The sequence below is a fragment of the Halyomorpha halys genome, unplaced genomic scaffold (genome assembly GCF_000696795.3).
Source record: "Halyomorpha halys isolate HHAL.00 unplaced genomic scaffold, Hhal_1.1 Scaffold200.1, whole genome shotgun sequence".
Lineage (NCBI taxonomy): Eukaryota > Metazoa > Arthropoda > Insecta > Hemiptera > Pentatomidae > Halyomorpha > Halyomorpha halys.
The window spans coordinates 268,399-288,685 of NW_027105652.1; the positions used below are offsets into that span (position 1 = coordinate 268,399).

Genomic DNA, 20,287 nt, shown 5'->3' on the forward strand with positions numbered 1-20,287 from the left:
CCCGAAAGTGCTGCCATCTCTTGAAAAAAAATCTTACTAAAAATCGGTACATTTAGCCTTAATATCTTTTTTTAAGCCTTTTATTAAATGACTTATATTAAGTTATAAGCACTGATTATCTTCTTTACAAATCCATATATATAAAATGCTGCTATTAGGCCTTACAACAAGCTCATCCATCAGTATGTACAATTCAGCCATTTATAACAGCAAAGTTTGCACTTCTGTTTTCGGTAAGTAAAACGGTATAAAAGTAGCTCTTCTTTACCATACTTTATAATGTTTTTAATACTGTTTGATCTCAGATATAGTAATTAAGGTACTAAAAGATTAATTTATATATTCATACAGCTCCATTTATTGATCTTACAGGTCAAAACGCAGTTCAAAAGTTTAATGAGATTTTTGATATGGTGAAGACTTTTCCAGCACTTTGTTAAGATCTGCCTTATTACATCATCCATACGAGAGCCTGTAAGTTTGTTTTGGTAAACTTTCTTTGTGTATTTCATTTTAGAAAAAGACGATTCGCACACATATGTAGACCCAAAGAATAGTAATAGAATTTGGGTAGTTTTGGGGAACCAAGCTCCGAAATTCCATATATTTCCTTTTATCTCTTTTTTTCTTGAAACAAGAGCTTCTAGGATGGTTTCGTTTTTAAAATCGATGAACTCATCGAATAACTGTAACCAGTTCTAACATTGTAGTTGTTTCAAAATCCTATGAATTTTCTACAAGTAACAAACATTTTTTTTAATTTTTCTTCTTTAGATTATGGAACCTTTTTTAAATTCGACCATCAGTGCAGTTATATAATTTAAAATTGTGGTGTATTTTTCTTTGGAGATTTCGATATGGTCCTCAGTAGCCTTTATCATAGATAGAAAATTTTTTAGCCATCTATTCTGTATTTCTTCATGATAAATAACTTTTCTTCAAAACAAAATGCTTTATTTGCCATTTGTGATACTATGTCGTTTTCACCCCGTAAACTGCGACTGAATCTATTTAGTTTTTCTGGAATATCAGAAAGGCTAAAAAACACCACCATCCGTCATCTTGTAATTCAGAATACATTTTATTATTTTGCTCTAAAAACAATATTTCATTCGTTTTCATTTTATTTCATGGCGTAAAGGAAAATAATTTTCCTCTACTAAGCCATTGCACCGAAGAAGGTAAAGTAGTATCGTTATACTCACTTTCCAGTTGTTCCAAAAGGCTTTTAAATTTTCTGTGGTTCAATTCTTCTACTCGTATATAATTAACAATTTTGATATCGTATATCATATGATTTTGATTTTGATATCGTATATTATATGATATAATATTTTGATACTCGTATATAATTAACAATTTTGATAACACTCTTCATCCCGAAAAGTACCGGAGGTCACCGATTCCCAACCGTTCGTTTTAAATTACAACTGGGATTTTTTTCTCCTCTAGAGGGAATTTCTATTGGGAAATGGTCATAACTCTTATCATCCATTACCTTTCAGTTTATCAGAATTTCTGACTTTGGTAGCTATTATATTATTGTAGAATTATTATAGTAGTAAATTCAACTACTATAATAATTCTACTTGAATTAAGTACATGCCTTTTTATATATACATGTACATTTTTTATTTATTAATATTCTTTAAATTTTATTTTTCATCCATTAATTGGGTGTGAAATCTGTCTTCATCTTTTTATGAAGATTATGAAATTATTGAAACTATCATTCACTCCAAAACCTAGAAATCTTTGAATTTTAACTCACCTTCTACATAAAAAAAATAATAATCATTAAATTAAATTAGAATAATAAAGCAACACACATCAATTCAAAATATCATTATTTCCTTAAAAATCAATGAATATTTTTCCAATGACTCATATAATAGAACATTTTAATTCAAAATTATATATAACTAACTACCTTAAAATGTATTTCCAGAATGGCTTAATAGAGGGTAATGGAAAATTAGGCCAGAACTAAATTTTTGCACTCAATTTTGAGGAATGCTAATTTCACCATCTGCTATATTATATTATATCAAGGATCGTCATGTTTTGATATTTTATAATAATTGAACTTAAGAATTTTGTTTTTTCGACATTACTAAGCCTTAGCATGGTCAAATTTAGAATATATTTACTTAATAACCCTGAACTTATGAATGTTGGATCTCATAACCTCATCTAAAGATATTATTGTAAATGATGTATAAATATTTTAATTATTCTTATATTTTTGTCTGTTTCATAGATCAACATAAGTGAACATTTTTTTTTTTTGTAATTCCAATTTTTTCCTCTCATACTTATATTGCTTATTTTTTTATTTTATCAAGAATAACATAGTCCACTACTTTTACGATTACAATTATTTTAAATGATAATTTAATGGTAACAAAATTGAAAATTAAAATAATTTGTTTTGATATCTTAAATATAAATCCGATTTTATTAATAAGTATTTAATTTATGATCATGGCACATAATCAGTCATATGGTATATTTTCTGAAATATGTATTTTTATAATTAATATCATTCTTTTTTTTTCTAGTTTTTTAAACTTAAACATTACTTCAGGTGACTGTGAACAGTAGTCCTTCCGGCAGAGCAGGATCCAGATTACTGATATTTCACTAGAATTTTCCTCCAAAATGTTAATGTTAAAGGCAGACTAAAAGGTTAAAAGGTTCATGTTGAAAAGGTTATTAATTAGAATATAAACAAACATATTTAGGGACAATAATATTATTTAGTAAACATTTTCAAAGGAATATTTTTTTTTTTTGGTTCGAAATAAAGAATTAACAAAGATAAAAATGTAAATATTAAAAAGAAAGCAAGATAAATGAGAAATTTCAAGAAAAACACTTTAAATACAGTTTCTTTTCCATTTATTGATATTTACAGCTATATTACATACAAATAAATCTAGTTAATGTGATATTATTGTTACAAAGGTATAATACAGATTTGTGGAGAAACTACTTTATGAAAAGTACTAGAAACTACTAAAACTGCAGCACTTCAACACATTTCTGCATTAGAAGTTCTCAAGCCATCTTCTTTTTAGGCTCCTTGGAGGATTGTCATGACAAGAATAAAAAGCAAGGTTAGAAACTAGCAGGTTTGGGTGGTTAGAATGGAAGGATTGATATCTGGTTCCAGCTGGATTGGCCACATAAGAAACATTCAGGTCTTTCTGGATGATTTTTTGTAATAAAACAACGAGAGTTAAGAATTTTGGATTGAAAGGATTAAATACAAGAGAAATTTGATGGTTTATTGGAGCCCCAAAGCTCAATACCGTACATCCAAATAGGCCTTATTTACATGTCTGTATGTATGTCATTTGATTGAGTCTTTTGTAATTAATAGGAAGTTTAGACCGTTTGTCCAATAAGTGTTGAAATGGTCAGAATCGATGAGTGGTTTCCTGTGTTTTCAGTATTGTATGGGGATTCCAAGTCTTTGTCTAGATCTAGTCTTAGGTAGCGGATCTGTTCGACAGGTATAAGTGGAATATTGTTAAAGGATACTGCAGGACAGCAAATCATAGGTTTACGATGAAGGGTAAAGGTAATTAAGTCAAATTTATTTTAATCAACAGTTTTGACATCATTCTACAACAGATGTGATGTGAGATTGGAGAGTTTGGGATATACTGGATAGATCATTATTTACTGAAAGAACATGTATCATCAGTATAAGTGGTGAGGGCAGTATTGGGATGTCAGCTGTGTAAATTGTGTAAAGGATAGAACTAAGAATACAACCTTGATATACACCAGCAGACTGAGGAAAGAGGGATTAATAAGTACTATTATGATTTACTTTGAATAATCTGTCTGTGATATAGGAACAGATAATGAGAAAGTATGTAGGAGATAGGAATTCATGGATCTTGTAAAGCAGTTTCGGGTGGTAGACTCGATCAACATCAAGAAAGACTCCCAAGCATTACATTCCACACTCCAATGCATACAAAACAACATCCACAACATAAGGTGATCGTCCATAATGATTTGTCAGTCGTCGTAAATTTTCTGTTTGGTTAATTAAATTTTGTATTTTTTAATTAAGTTCTGTTTTAATTATATTATTTCAATTTCTTGAGGCAAGGTAATTATTTATTAAATAAATCAAAAACTTGTATCCTTTTTTGTCTCAACACTTTTTATTTTACACCAGTCCAACGTTTCGGCCATTTTAGCCATCCTCAAGGACATCTTCAATTATAATTTCTTCCTCACATTAAATTTAGAGTTACTTTTGCAGGCTATTCTGGCCAGGTCATTCATTAATTATAAGTTAAAAGCCTATTTTTTAAAATTTAAAATCATAAATATTTAATTCTTCTTATATAAGATTATCCACATAAACTCACTACCATATAACGTTATATGTATTGTAGTCTCCTACAGCAATGAAACATGGTCTAAAGGATCGAATAAGGAATAAAGGTGGTTGTAAGAAAGGGAATTACTAGTATAGTAACAGCAGGTGAGAACTAATGTCTTATTACTTGCAGTGGGGGAATGTCAAAGAAAAAATTAATTCATTAGTAAAGTCGACTGTATAATTTTTGTTAAAAATAAAAGAAATCAGCACAAGCATGGGATTTATAAATATAAATATAAAGGATAAAATGGGATTTAAGAAAAATATTATCTTGTTCACTTGTGTTGATACATGAAACATGGGTAGTTCACTTCTCGAGGAACATGGCCAAGTTAGTCAATAGTGAAGACTCTGTGTTTTGTTCTAAGCTCTAAAATTCGTAAACTGGAACCTCAAATTTTAATTTTCTTTTTTAATTTGTTATAAATAAATTCCCTTTAGGCTGAAAGCCTTTTGATTTTTATAAACTGGAGATTTTATGTAAATAATAAAAAAAAACAGAGTGGAAACTTAGGAAGTATAAAAAAATGAAACAATAGGATCTAGGAAGCTGAGAAAACATCACTCTTTAAAGATGGGTAATTTAACAGAAAAAATGCCTGTAGTAAAGTAAAACACAAATCTAGTTTAAAATATATTTTACTTCAGTAAAAGTAATAGTAGTAGTAAATCAGGAGTACAAGATCAATGACAACACAGATTCAACCATAGAAATACAAATGCTTCATCATACATAACATGAGTTAAAAATAAAATAAAAAAATATACTAACATACAATTCATTCAGTTATCACAACAAAACTACAAAAAGTTACTTTAAGCATAGGAAAATGTCACTTTATAATATAATTACTAAATATAAATTACAAACTATTTAAAATTTAATTCATAAGAAATATATAAAAATATAAGTATAAAATCCTATCATTGGGTTATTCATAATTATAATTAAATATTTTATACATAAAACTACCAGTAAGCAAAATAGGAACTTCTTAAAAAAAAATTAAATGTAATATAAAGAGAAAACAATATCAGTCACAAGAGTTTACTTAAATCACAGTTAATTACTAAAATCACAAATATCTGGCTTTTACTTGACTCGCATACCACCACTCTTAATCTGTTTATCAATTACATACCTTTATCATGAAGCATATTTAATCTTTGTGAAACCACTTAAGGTTAGCTCCAATTGATATGTCTTAAATGGCCAGTTTTGATTGTGAGCATAAAATAAAAAAAAGTTGATGCATTAGTGGTAAACGTTTTCATACAAGGAATATTTAAACATAAAAGGTACACTATAGAGACATGAAACTAATAATTAATATATTTTGATTTTGGTACTTATTACGGATGCAGTTTAAATGCTTGGATTAAGAGACTTAATCTAGAAGAGTCAATATACAAAAAAGTTCATTCCTTAATCCCATTTTAAGCAACATGTAAAGGACAAAGAGTATATTTTAATAAATTAAAATGCCTACATCATCAAAGCTTGAAAACACAGATTTTCATCCACTATATAAAATCATAATATCAGTTAGCTAGTACTTAATGAGCTGCATGGCATGGTTTCAAAAATTCAAAAACTTGTAAAAAAAAAAAAAGAAAATAATAGGAATAAGAAAATTCAGTAACTGTATTATAGTAATTGTTTTTCATTCTCTTCAGTACATGTTTTTTTCTGTAAAGAATTTATAAAATCAGTATAATTAATGCCTTTTCCCAAATAATTCAATTAATATCTCATGCCAACTATAACTATGTTAAAGATGATTTAATTTTATATAACTGGTATTTAATTCAAAACATGTATATAACTCAATATTTTCAGCTGTCTTTCTTTACATTTTTGCGGGGTCTTCCAGCAGACTTTTTACTGGAAGATTTTATCGATGGTTTTCTTGGCAGTGAGTTATAATTTTTACTAGTTAATATAATTTTGGATTCACTACTTTCTAAGATGCGATAAGTAGCAACCTCAGGAACTGGATTATTAGTGAAAATATTTTTACTCGTTTCAGATGGTTCATTTTCAGTTATACTGTTTGGAATGGTACTAGAAGTGCCACTGATACTGACATTAGCTGAGTCAGTTTTATGTTCTATCATGTTTGTTGGAATATCTTTCAAGAGTTCAAGTTCCGCAATGCTGATCATAGGTGTGGAGGGGTATGAAACCTCACTATCATTGATAGATCTACTTTCATTTGGAGGTGTTGAAGTAACTCGTTTTTTCAAGGGAAGAGGTGAATCCCTTTCTTCAATGCTCTTATCTAAGGATCTTTTAGAGATCACAGCTACCTTCGAAGGTCGATTTTTTTCATTTTCTTTATGATGAACAGATGAATGGCATATCTGATAAAGTCTAAAGCTTCTAAGAATCACATAATTAATATCCAACACCATTCTATTAATAGAACACTGTAAGCAATAACACCTAGTTATTGGATATGTTTTAGTCATTAAGTCATTTGATAAGTCATTAGGTTCCAAACAAAAATTTCTAACTTTTTCTTGATAAACAAATGCTAAATAATCATTATAAAGAGTAACTTCATGTTTCTTTCTCTTTTCCTGAGAAATATTAAATTTACCCATGTTTATATCAGTATTGTTAACTTTTAATAATTGAGGCGGAACCATATTTTTCTTATTTACAAAATTTTTGTTTGTTTGAGATAGTAATGCAACAATTCTATCAATGGTGCCAGTTGTATAATTGGCTTTCTCAACAGAAGCCAAGGTATCTTTAAAAGGTTCTAGAGGGATAGGCATTTTCTCAAAATTATATTCCGAAAATCCAATATCGTTTTGGTGTGTAAGCATATCAATAGGTTTATCCAGGGCAGAAAATATATATAAATAGTATGATTCCAATGGCATGAAAATAGGGTCTTTTTCATTTGTTGTATAATTGTTCCACCCCATATCTTCTGAATTAGTTTCTGATGTTCTTAGAACTGAACATGAAGTTGAGGCACTAGTAACTGGTCCATAGTGCAAAATATTTGTGGATAGTAAAGAACTATTAATGACAGGTGAACTAAATGAATTATTACTTACTGGTGAAAAATTTTGAGAACTAGTAACTACAGCTATTGGAGTATTTGTACTAGGAAAACAATTTGGAGTTGTATTAGCTGGCAAGTTACTGGACGAAGAATCTGTAATAGATAAAGCTTGATCAAACCCATTGTTTTTCCTTCTAATTGAAGAATAAGGAGGTAATCTTATGTTTGTAAGGTTTGGATCATTTTGAACAATATTGGGGATAGGGACAGGAGGTCCTGACACAACTTGAGAACTTAAATTAGAAACGTTAGGCCAGTTTTGCACAGTTTGATAATTAGAAATAGAATTAGTGTTGATTGGAATATTAGCTGGTGTATCAGGAGACTGCTTTCTGTAAGAATGTTGTGCAAGTGAAGTATTTCTGCAGCCTCTACCTCTCCTGGTTTGATTAGCACGGGGTGTTGGTTCAGCAATGTTTCCAGAAGATAAATAAAAAGGCAGTGGATGCTTTGATCGAACACTATTTGGCATTAAAGAATTACAATCTCCTATGTTTGGACATCCACTTTGGGCTCTCATGACTCGTGGACCAGACTTTGCAATGGTATCATCATCATAAAAAGAAAATGAGTTATTGGCTTGAGAATAATGAGGCCTGCTATTATACTGGTTAATAATCATTGGATATGGTTGTTGCATTGGGAAATTCCTGTGTTTTAAATACTCTTTTGAGTTCATATTATGAACCTGATTTGAATTATTTTTAGACATAGGTGGATAATACTTAATTGTGGTATCTCTGACAAATAGGTTATCTTCCCTACAATCTGGAATTGTATCATTGACATAACTACTTCTCAGAATTGCTTGTCTATTAAACAATGTACTAGGAGAACTATTAGTTACACTAGGTTCTGAATGACGATTACTAAGAGGAGGCGGCAAAGAACTGTTTGCTTCCAGCAAACAGTTAGTTGATCTGACTAAGTCAGCATAAGGGTTGTGTTGTTCATCGTTAATGCTTGATAGAGTCTCTTCACCTGACGATAAAGTAGGAGTCATAGAGGGAAGTTCAGGATCAGTTTGATTGATTCCGGCTGATCCTTCATTGGTGAGGCCTGAAGCCATTTGCAATCTGTAGGTTGATACAAATGGATTGCAGGGGTTTACTTTGGACTGACAGTGTCCCATAGGGATGTGCCATTCAGCAATGTCTTTAGAGGATACATTTTCAACACGATTTGAAATACTGGCAGTAGGCCTTACAGATATTGCAGAAACCTTGTCGTCTTCCATATTTTCCTTACTTCTTTTTTTTTTATCTATTCTGATGACTTCCACCGCTGCTCCATCATTGTTTTGAATGTTTGCATTCGGATCACTAACTGATGTGATTGTTTTTTCCTTATCTGCTGGAGTAAAATCAATTTCTTGATTTTGAACTGGTTTCATATTCCTGATCTCATCAAGGTGCTTAACTAATTCATCCATACATTCATACATCTTTGAATGAGAACGTGGAAATTCTTCATTTTGTTCAGGGATTGTTTGATTAGATGCATCTTTTTTACTTAATCTGAGACATTCAAAGGAAAATGGGACCCTTTCACTTAGTTCTTCAAAAGGGGCATACTTATAATGTTTATTTTTTAAAGATTTGATGAATTGTTTATTTTTGTTTTCCAAAATTATGATTTTCTGCAAGCCTGACTGTATTTCTTCTAAAGCCTTAACATCAGCCTTTTCTTCTGTTATCTGTTCCTAAAACATTAATTCGCACAAAATAAAGTAATCTTTGATGGAAGCTCACAGTTATAGATAGTTATTTAAGAAGACATCAATTTAAAATTATTTCTTCTATAATTAAATCACCAAATATTACAGACAGATAAATTATGCCTCTTTCTAATGAACTGTGACACAAATAACAATAAGCTGGAAAAGGAGAACAAATAAAAACATATGCACCTCAATAGAAGATGGCATAGAGGGGAGATGATATTGAGTTATTAAAAGCGAGGAGATTTTTAAAAACTTGAAATCATTTTTATTTAAAGGAGCTTTAATCTCTTTAATTTCATAAAGGCTGGAATTATTTTTTATACATTAAGTACAACTTTTGGATTAAAATATTCTGTTAAAGGACTACTAATGAAGGAAAAAATACATTAAAAAATATTTTAAAACATCTTTTTTTTGTCTTATTTTAACCAATATTGTTACTATAATATTTAATTACCTAAAAGTATCATTTCAATTTTGTGAACTAAAGTAATATGGAAATTAAAATTTAATTGCAAACATTGAAAGACGCAAGTGAACACAAAACGATACACGAAAATGGGATGTAATTGTCACTCTTATCTCAGCACTACTATGTGGCGATAATTTGCACTGTACTATACCTTCTCAACTATCATCCCTTGTATCCCTTCCACTTAAGGATTAACCTTAAGATAAAAAGTAATTTTACCACAAAACTATAGCATCAGAACTATCTAATGAATATAAGAAATAAATTATAATACTTTTTTTTTCTTAGCTGAACCTGGAATAATAAATAATGGAATCAAATGATAAATGGATGGAAAAAGTTTTTTTTAAATTTCATCGGTGAGTTCTGCCACATATTGTATTTTTCAAAATCATAAAGTTTTTTAAGAGATAATAATACAAAGGGTTTTAGCATAGACAATGATCAAAATGATAAAGAGGCATGGAAAATTGGAAAGAACCACAATATTTCAAAATACAATATGTGCCAGGCCTCGCAGATAATATAAAAAAAAATATTTTACATCATAATATTAAATTGTAACATCATAAAATACAAAATTATTTGTAAAAAAAAATAAAGATAAAATATACATGATAGATAGGCAAACTTAACTTGGTTAACAAACTTAAGTCTGAATTTGTAATTTACATTGGAGACACGTCTAAAAATCTGTAGACATGAAAAATCCAAAGTATGTAATTGTAAAAATAGTAAGAATAAAAGATGTTTTTAAGAAAAAAATACTTCATTAGTATGTTTAAATTTAAAGGTAAAATCATTTCACCAATTTTAACTAATTAACAAGATGTTCTAAATTTTAGCTAACACACCATCCTCAGGAAGGCCTATCATGTCAATAATCCTACGCAGCCAAAACATAAAAGATTTTGTTTATTAAATGAAAGTTGGTAAAATAATTTTGCCTTAAATTTTAACAAATTTACAGTCACCTTAAATAAATTTAATAAATATTTATTAATATGATAATCATACACTAAGTGGAATAAAATAACTTCCTAGCAATTTTACTCAGCATTATTATATTATAGGCAGTACAGGTCAAAGTACACTGGATCAACCAATATATTGAAAATAAATGGTATAACAGATTCATATTGGATTTTCATGTTTTTTTCCTCATGTTCCATAAGGTTGGTTACCTCAAGATAACCCTTCGTTGGGAATGGCTCGAAAGGTCATAAAAAAAATAAACAAAACACAAGTGGTTTTTTTTATTGTACTGTGCCTCAACTTGTAAATTTAAAAGCTGAAACAAATTCAAACCCAATTTTAAGTCAAATTTTTAGATATAATACCGGATGGCCAAAATCTTTAAAATTTTGTGGAGATCCAAGACATTATATTAAAATTAAAAATAGTATTGCAGTAGAAAATGGAATAATTCATTATGATGTAAGGTTGGTTGTTCTGCCACTGTGCAGGAGAGGAATTTCGAATATGCTTCATGAAACCCATCTTCAAAAAATCACCCTAATATATCCAAGGTAAGGTGAAACATTTTTTTACTGACCTGACATTCTAATGTCACAAACTTTTTAAACTCTTGTAGTACCTTTTTCAGCAGTTCAAGATTAAAGAATATCTCTCTCCCCTTCCCCCTCCCTCTCTATTCCCCTTCCTCTACACTTCCTCCTTCCCCTCGTATTAACTATTACATAAGTTCAACTGACAAAAATAATTATAGGTTAATTTTTAAAAATATTCAGGTAAATAAACCTTAAGGGACTCTCAAATACTTTAATATTAATGTACTAAAGGAGCATAATTTACTGGATGCTTCACCTAGGCAGTTTATTGAAATCTGTGTTTTAAATCAAAAAGACAGAAGTGACTTTTCTTTGCAAGTTTTAAACTTCAAAATTTCCTCCAACAAAGGGATTTTATAGTAATCTCTAACTAAGTATTTATTAAAGTGTTGGGAGTTGATGAATAACTGGAAAGAAGTATCAGGCTTTTCAACAATCACAAAATTATTTATCCACTTCCAAAGCTCACCAACTTGCTCTATTATGTTTGCTTGTACCAAATTATCAAAGCAGGTTTTTAATTTATTTTTTATTTTAAAAGGCACTCTATGAGCCGACTTTGCCTTGGGAGTAGCATAACTAGTTAGTTTTAACTTATGTATCCGGGAAATAACCAAGACCAATGAAGACATCTTGTTTATCCTACATAAAATCTTGTACAGAAACAGTGATCGCGTTGATTCGTTTAATAAGTCCTAGATCAACGCAAGAATGAACTCCAAAGAGTATGATTCTGTCATCATCTACAACCATGATTGGGACGTTTATTCTAATACTGCCTTTCCAAACATCTAGACTATCACAGCCAATGAATCAAAAGATCCCAACCTACTGATTTGTATATCCCTTCCATAGAACTGCTTCCTTTGAAAAATTCTTTGCTGTCGAGCTAATTCATTTTGGAACTCTTCCGCCTTAACATCATTTAAACACCAGTTATACATCCATCTCCTTGACTATCAAACTTCCGTGAACTTCTGAATAATAGAATACAATATAAGCCTGGGTAAATACGTATTTTGGTTCATATTTTACTTGATATAAATATTGTAATAGATTTATTTAATTATGTTAAAAATGTACTAATTAATTAATTATGTTAATGTAGCCAGACAAAAGCTGTTTTATTGATGGCTGTTATTAACAAGCTGATTGTTATTTTTAGGGAACCAAGTGTCCCAGAATAAAGATTGATTTCAATTTCATTTCATTACATTATAATGGTTAGCCATGCATATATAAAAGTTCTAGTTTTAGTCATCTGTTTTTTTCATATTTTGATAACATACGTTACATATTAATCTAACTTCAAAAATACTTTTAAAAAGTACACTTATGGAAATAAACAATTCAATTACATACCTAGATGGTTAGGTTATTGATTCTAGTTTATGATGATTTTAGTTTTTTGGACGTTTCTTCAACATATTTTGTCACAATTTTCACATTTTAGTTAATCAATCATATCTACCTACCAATTTCTCTATCATGTCTATCTTATCTTTTGTTTTTGACAAATAGCTTTTAATTCTCAATTTCATATTTTGATGTTCATTCATTGTAATTTTTTTTTATTTTATCTGTGTGACACTTGTAACATTTTCAACAATAATGCTTTTATATTGTAAAATACATATAACATTCATTTATCATAAGTCTTAAGAATTTTATTTTTTAAGGTAAACACTTAGGAAGAAAACAACTCAAAATATTAAAATTAAACATACTTGCATGGTATCATTTGATTCAGAAAGAGATTCTTTAGGAGGATATTTGTCTATTACTCTCGTTCTTTCCAAAAATGTCTAGAGCATAAGAAAATACAAAACAAATTATAAGCATATATATTAAAAGTGTTAATATGAATGTTTCATTTTGTTTTGTTTTTTTTATTTTACGAAAAGTGTCAACAAAATACTATATATATTACAGATTTAGGATTCATTGGTGTTGAATTTCAAAAACAATATTTAAGTAAATATTTACGTTGACTTTCAACAAAAAAATATGACAGTGACATTCAAGAAAATATGTATATGGACTGATTAATTTCCAAACTTAGTGCTATTTATTCATCAAAATATTTTGAAAATCAAAGTCAATTGATTCTATTTTTTTTTTCCAATTGCCATCAGGGAATGTACCTTGATAATATCCTGTAGTAGGCACACACTTAATATAATAGTATTTGTGATATCGATATATAAAAAAATATTTTTTTTGGGGGGGAGAGGTAACATATACGACTAAGGAATGATAAAATGAAATAGAGCACCTAATTGCTGTTTTAATTTTAACAGAAAATAATTACTCAATACTTATAAGTCTTATAAGTCAATACTTATAATTATTCAATACTATTTGATCAAAAATGAATTTCAACAAAAAACATAGTTAGACACCCTAAAAAAAACTTCTTCGGTTCAAAAACACTTGAAGCATCCTCATTTCTTCACTATAATCACATCTACTATGATAACTAGAGACCGGATTTTCATGTTATTGCATCTTTTGTTAGGATCTACAAATTCTGCCAAACCTTGAGAGAAATTCGAATCATAGAAAAGACATTCATCAAATAACACTAATTTTATAGTACACTAAATTTCACATTTCGCAGTTTCTCCACATAAACACAGGTTTTTAAGTTGTTTTGCACAAAATTGCATGTTTTACTCATTTTGGGCACGATTCTACAATTTTGATTAATGTTTAATGCTTTTACTAAATTTCATTTAATGCTTGTGCTAAATTTCTCATATTATTTATGCCAGTATTTATTTATTTTATTATTTTTTCCACATTGAATTTATAATTTTAAATTACCAATAAGGCAATTTGTAAAAATACATGACATACATGACAAATGTTCTTGGAATTGTATTAACTGGTGGCTTCGGCTGATAATTAAAAAGTTCAAAAGAATGAGCTTGTTATTGTATTAACAATGATTCCCACTCCGCCTTTAATCCTTCATTCTTCCATCTGATTTTTTAGTAGCAATTTTATACTTAACAAATTACCGAAAGTTGGTTCAATAACTAGTTTATTTACTACTTGAGCTATTTTTACCTCACCAGGAACATCTTCCTGTTATGAAAGAAAATGAAATATTTGTTTCTCCATTGCTATCCTGATCACTCCCTAACTTCTTGAAAATTTCCATTGAAGTTAGGGAATGACTGCCTAGGTTAATAAATTAATGTTAATTAATTAATTGATAAACTTATCATCTTTACATTCAAGAGAGACATCTCAAAAAAAAAGATAAGCATATCCATAAAGAGTTTTTTAAATTTTGCATAGTTAAGTAATATACAAAATTTAAGTCTTTTCAGTATTGATTTTGTTGAGTTCTAGGGAGGAACCACCAATAAAAATATTCAGACATTTTTCATTCTCTCAAACATCTGAAACTGAGTGAAGAGATTAAAGAAGAAAATATCAAATGTTTTCTTTCTGCTTCCTTCTAGTGTATCCTGATCACCTTTCAGCATGAAAATTTCCTTTGTGAGGGTATATTGGTAGGAATTTTATTTTATTATTTTACAGACTGGGAAATGACTGAAAACCGTGTGACTAAAATAAAAAGTGTTATAGTGATAGTATGTTCTATCAAAAATTCAACTAATATTTTATACCAATACTTGAGAAAGTGGTGAAAATATTACAGTCATTTTTTATGGGTTTACTACAAAAGAAACTAGTACCATTGACATGTAAAGTCTCAGCCTCAATTTTATGGCAGGGCTAGAATATGACAAAACGAGCAACTAATTAGACTACAATTAATCCTTAGAAACTTAAAGTGAGAAGAAAATGTCCTCAAATAGAATAAAAATAGAAAAATAAAATCATTCACATTTAGATGGTCGAGCATTCAAAAAGAGCTATATAACTGAAATAGCACCAAAATTGGAGAATGCCCGGTATGTATATATATTCAAAGAATTATGAAACAATTCATTAGCAGTATTTTACTACTCAGTAACCATTTATGAAATAATCAAAAAGAAAAAGAGTATTTTTACAGGATTAGGAAATCCTAGAAGTCCCTAAGGGAACACAGTGGCACATTGGTAAGGCATGATGCTACTAACTCCAAGGACCCAGGTTTGAATACAGCTGGGTAGAAAATTATTTTCTGTAACACTGTAGCGGTGAGTCACCCCTGTGGGTTCTGGAGCCCTCCTAGGGTCCACCCAGCCTCATAAATTGGATACTCTTAATTGGGTAAAAATCTGGCGTTCAAGCGTGATTCTGACCAAATCATCTCCTTGCACAACCATTGGTCTAGTAACAGTACTTCCTTACAAAGTACTGAACCCCTTACCCTTTATGGGTTGTAGTGGTACAGATTTTGATTTTCTTTTTAAAGTCCATAAAGTGTAATAAAGAGAGGATTTAACCACAATCTACTGTTAGGTTATGGTTAAATCCTCTCCTGTCATATAAATAAAGTGTAAAGAATTGGAATAGAAAAGAAAAGATACAGAAAATATTTGCTTAGTACACAAATTCTAGTGCTAGAGTAAAATATTAGGTTGTAAAATAAGTTTGTAACCTTTTTTACTAGTGATTTCAATAACAACTTCAGATTCTTCTAAATATTTTTAATCAATCATATATGACCCACTAAGTTAAAGTGTTTCTCGTTAAGAGAGTTTTGACAGGCCCGAAATAAGTGAAAATCTATTGGGGCAAGGTCTGGTGAATAGGGTGGGTGGGGGACCACATCCCACTCAAACTCCAGTAATTTTTACGAGTCTGCAAAGACTCTTGAGGATGGGCGTTATCGTGATAGAAAACAATGCCTTTGCAATTATGAGACACAAATGATTTGAGACACTTGCATAAGATAGGTTAAGCAATATCCCGTGTAGAAGAGTGACGGCTGTCAGTGACCAATCCTTCAATTTGGTCATCATCAACAATTGACGACCTGAGCGCTTTGCGTTTTCCACGTCAAAATTTTCGTTTTTGAACTGAGCAAACCACTTACAGATGGTGCTTTCTCCTAAGGCATCATCACCATACACACTACAAATTTTGTTAACTGTCTGTGCAGCAGATTTTCCTTTTCAGGTATAAAAAAATCATTAAATGACGAAAATGAATTTTTTTTCTTCCATTTTGAGCAAGCAAGATACCACCTAAAGATGAGGAATCTCAGTTGAAACTGATTCATAAAAGCACCTTAACTAATCCTTTTTTTAGAATATGTAAGCATTATTGACCAAGTAAACACAGAGAGAATTAAATTGAAATATTGAAAACGCTATGAACTTATTTTACAACCCAATACAAAATAAAATCATTGTTAAGTTCTTTCTTTTTTCAGTTCTTTTGAAATAAAGAGTTTCATCCACTTATTCTGTTATTAAGGGATTATTAATTTTTCCTACATTAAAATATTCTATTAATGTTTCCTGTATAAAAATATTGATTGAAACAATTATGGAAAGAAAACACGTAAATAAAATTAATGACTTAATAAAGTTGGAACTTCATAAAATATTTAACAATTACTATTAAAAAAATATTAGTTACCTTGATTTTTCTACGTAAAGGCAATGGGGTCCCAACTATATAAGTTGTTAAATCCATAAAACATTTATGGAAATTACATGGCAATATATCCTTTGCCAATTTAGAAGGCTCTTTTATTAGTTCCTCTGGAGGTTTGGCCAGATGGGAAGCTAATTTTAAAATTTTCTCTCTCTCATCAGCATCTTTACTTATCTGTATCCAAAGCTTAAACACTAACATTGCACGAACAAAGGATATTTCTGAATGTTTTGTTGAAGGAAGACCTCTAACTACTCGACTGGAAAAATAAAACAAGAACATTTTCATATTGATAAATGTTTACTCAAATCCTTTTATATTAATGAATAATAAAAAATTAATAAATAAAACAAAGGATCATAAAAAATAAGTTTTTTACATTAACACTCCAAGAATCTTAATGTAATTTTTAATTAGGGAGAAAGATTTTGGAAGTCATCTCAAACCTCAAAACTTTATAAAAAATATTTTAAAAACTTAAACAAAGGATTATTTTATTTTATTTATTTATATATATATATATATATATATATCAGGACATCAGCTGATCAAAATGTATATATATAGACGAGTTTGACTCAATAAAAGTCAATGTTTGAGTAGCAACCAAGATTCTTTTCTTAAGTCTTCAGTTCTAGCATTTAACTGGTGCTGAAACCCAGGAACTTTAGATACAGGAGTAATTTTTTGTTGTTGTTTTATCATCTTCAATTTTTTTTCTCTCTCTCACTTTTTTTTTGTAAATAATGGCTGCTAATGGCAACGGGATCGTTAAACAAGCGGTTTTGAACCTGGAAGCATTGAATCAAAATGTGGTCAGGAATGCACCTACCACAGAGGGGAACCCTCCATCCCCAGAGTTTCTTCTAGTATCTCTTGCAGAAGCACACACAACAACACTAGAGTGGATCAAAGTACTGCAGAATAAAGAGGAGCATCCTCAATCAGATTCAAGCAGACGAAGAGACCCTTTGGAGAGTTATCAAGGAAAAATTAAAGAAGGCATTTGGAGGAGGACATATTCATGATGATCAGAAAAATGAAGAAACCGAGGCAGTCTAGTGGGCAATAAGCTACGGAACTCCTGGCACGCTACAACAGAATCGCAGATAAACCCAGTGGGATGATGGAATCAATCCAGGTCGGATGAAATCCTTATCCATGGTACTAAAGTTGGCAAAAGAGCTGGGGAAAAAGGAGGCATTTCCAAGAGAGCGCTTATTTCTGGAAATTGCTCAAGAATTCATAGATACAAGTGCTAGAGAGATGGAGGCCCGAATGGAAATAGAAGAGCCGGGGTGGACCCGGATAGAATATCAACGGCCAAGAAAGATACCCAATCCTTGGAGAATGAGAGAACACAGAGATCATATAAGAGAGCTAGTAACCGTGAAAATAAAAGGAGCCAAGCCAAACCCAGAAACAATGGTTGGCGAGAGGACCGCATGTGGCATGGTTGCGGGAGAGTAGGACACTTAGTGGCCCAATGTCCACACACAAGATGCTTTGAATGCGGAAATGAGGGGCACATAGCCATACAATGCCCATACATATATTGAAGAAGATATGTGGAGTGGGATGAACCAATGGAGATCAACGCCCAACAGATGCGGAGAAGCAACCAGAGGTTGAGTAGATCATCAAGAGAATCTACAGAAGCATCAGGAACGTCGTAAACCGAAGAAGCTGAGGAGCCTGGGAACCGAGGTTGTCAAGGGAACAGAATGGAAACAGGAGGAGGGAAACAAGGGAACAGAGGTAGATGGTGGCGAGGAACTGGAGAGAGGAATGAGTCTCCACAGTTCCAAAAAAAGGTGTCTGGTGGAAAGAGGACACACCAGATTCAGGGATGTCAGAGTAAATTAATCATCCTGGGTAGCCCTTTTGAGGTAGAGGGAGTGGTGGAGATAAGGTTGACGCAGTGGGGATTTAGTAGGGAGAACTTGCCAGTACATATCGTAGGAAGTATGCCAAGGGAATACTAAGTAATTGTGGGATATTACCTGCTAGGGAAGGTGGGAGCTTGGGTTAGGAATATCAGAGGAAAATGGAAGATTAAGCTGGGAGGTAAAATCTAAAAATGTCATTTTCAACGCGTCAAAGAACGCGGGCGCTCGGCTTGGAGCAATCAGTCAGGTAGAGGACTGAAGACGAAGCCTTAGGAGGGAATATGAAGATATTTTTTTTAAAGGTGACATGCTCGGGACCACCAGAAGGATGGTACATGAGATCTTACAAAAACAAGACAAAGTGACATATGTGAAAGAGAGGAGATACCCACAGACATTATGTCACCACATCTGGGAAGAGCTCGAAAATTTAAAACGTCAGGGAATAATTATTGACAGTACTTCCCTGCACAGAACAGAATGTGGTGGAGGAAGACGAAAAGAATCTTCGTCTAACGAGAGCTCGGATGAAGGAAGACCAGTAGATATGGAGGACATCATAAACGAAAAGAGGTGGCAGATTGTATGGAAGATGAAGACCACTAGATTGCTTAAAGTTGAGAGTAGCAAGTATGGGAGGAGTAATATCACAACGATTAGGTCACCAGACAAGATGGGAGCAATCAAAATCGGTACGATCGTCTACAGGAAGTTGGAGTCTAACAGGGGTAAAGAGATAGTAGATGTACATAATATATTTTTATGTATAAATATTTTTTATTTTTATGTATCATTTCAATATTTGTTCATTTGCTTTGTTAAACCAAAAAGCAAGCTAACCAGTTTTTATCAGTAAAATATCCAGTTACTAAAGATATCGTTCAAAGTCAAGATTGTGGGGCATGTCCTTTCAAAATTCTGTTGAATCGCGGACATGTTGAGCAGATGTTGAGAACGAACTCCTATAGAAGGGGAAGGAAGAGAGCTTGGTTTTTTATTCATTTGTTGCTTAGACAAGTCACCCAAGAATAAGGGATTCTTTGTTTGGATTGCCAAACAACACATGCCAGTGATGAGATGAGTGAAAACTTTTAGCGGACCAAGGATTTGTTTAAAGAGTGTTAGTTCGTTGAAAAGAAGTCATAAAAAATCATCCATTATCATAGAAGAGCATAAATTGGTTAGTGTTGCTCAACATATAATTAAGTAAAAGTGTTATTAAAGATAAGTGTTCTAGTGCCTAGAAATTCGCCCTGAGATTATGAATCTATAATATATAAAATTAAAAATAAAAATTCTCATATTTATTTAATATTTACTCTTTTTATTTGACCTTGTGATTCAAAAACTATACCTTGGATATGAGAATAAAGTAAAAAAATATATAAAATTTCATTTAATGAATTTTAAATATTACAATATATATATATATTGTAATATGCTCCTTTTGTAGTAAATAGTATATTTTGATGTATAAATGGTTTTAATATGTTTTATTTTATGTATCATGTTAAAATCCATTGCTTTGTTTATCCAAAAAGCAAACTAACCAAGTTTCATTGTTTATAATAACTTC

The 20,287-nt window shown here is 30.8% G+C and overlaps 1 protein-coding gene and 1 long non-coding RNA gene across 3 annotated transcripts in view; one reads left to right on the forward strand and one right to left on the reverse strand.

Moving 5' to 3' along the window:
• LOC106679402 (uncharacterized) overlaps positions 1–2,772 on the forward strand; it is a 17,496-nt gene extending 14,724 nt beyond the window's left edge. Inside the window, exons 3-4 of one of the 2 annotated variants that reach the window (XR_001342954.2) lie at positions 373–474; positions 2,562–2,772. This is a non-coding gene — a long non-coding RNA (uncharacterized lncRNA). The remainder of the gene's footprint in view (positions 1–372; positions 475–2,561) is intronic. The other variant, XR_001342955.2, reaches the window with a different exon arrangement.
• Positions 2,773–5,029: 2,257 nt separating this feature from the next.
• The window catches only part of LOC106679400 (uncharacterized), a 50,299-nt gene continuing 35,041 nt past the window's right edge, over positions 5,030–20,287 (reverse strand). The window contains exons 7-9 of the mRNA XM_014418532.2: positions 16,805–17,081; positions 12,982–13,059; positions 5,030–9,190 (exon numbers count right to left, since the gene is read on the reverse strand). Coding sequence (XP_014274018.1) covers positions 6,245–9,190; positions 12,982–13,059; positions 16,805–17,081 — 3,301 coding nt within the window. The 3' untranslated portion in view covers positions 5,030–6,244. The remainder of the gene's footprint in view (positions 9,191–12,981; positions 13,060–16,804; positions 17,082–20,287) is intronic.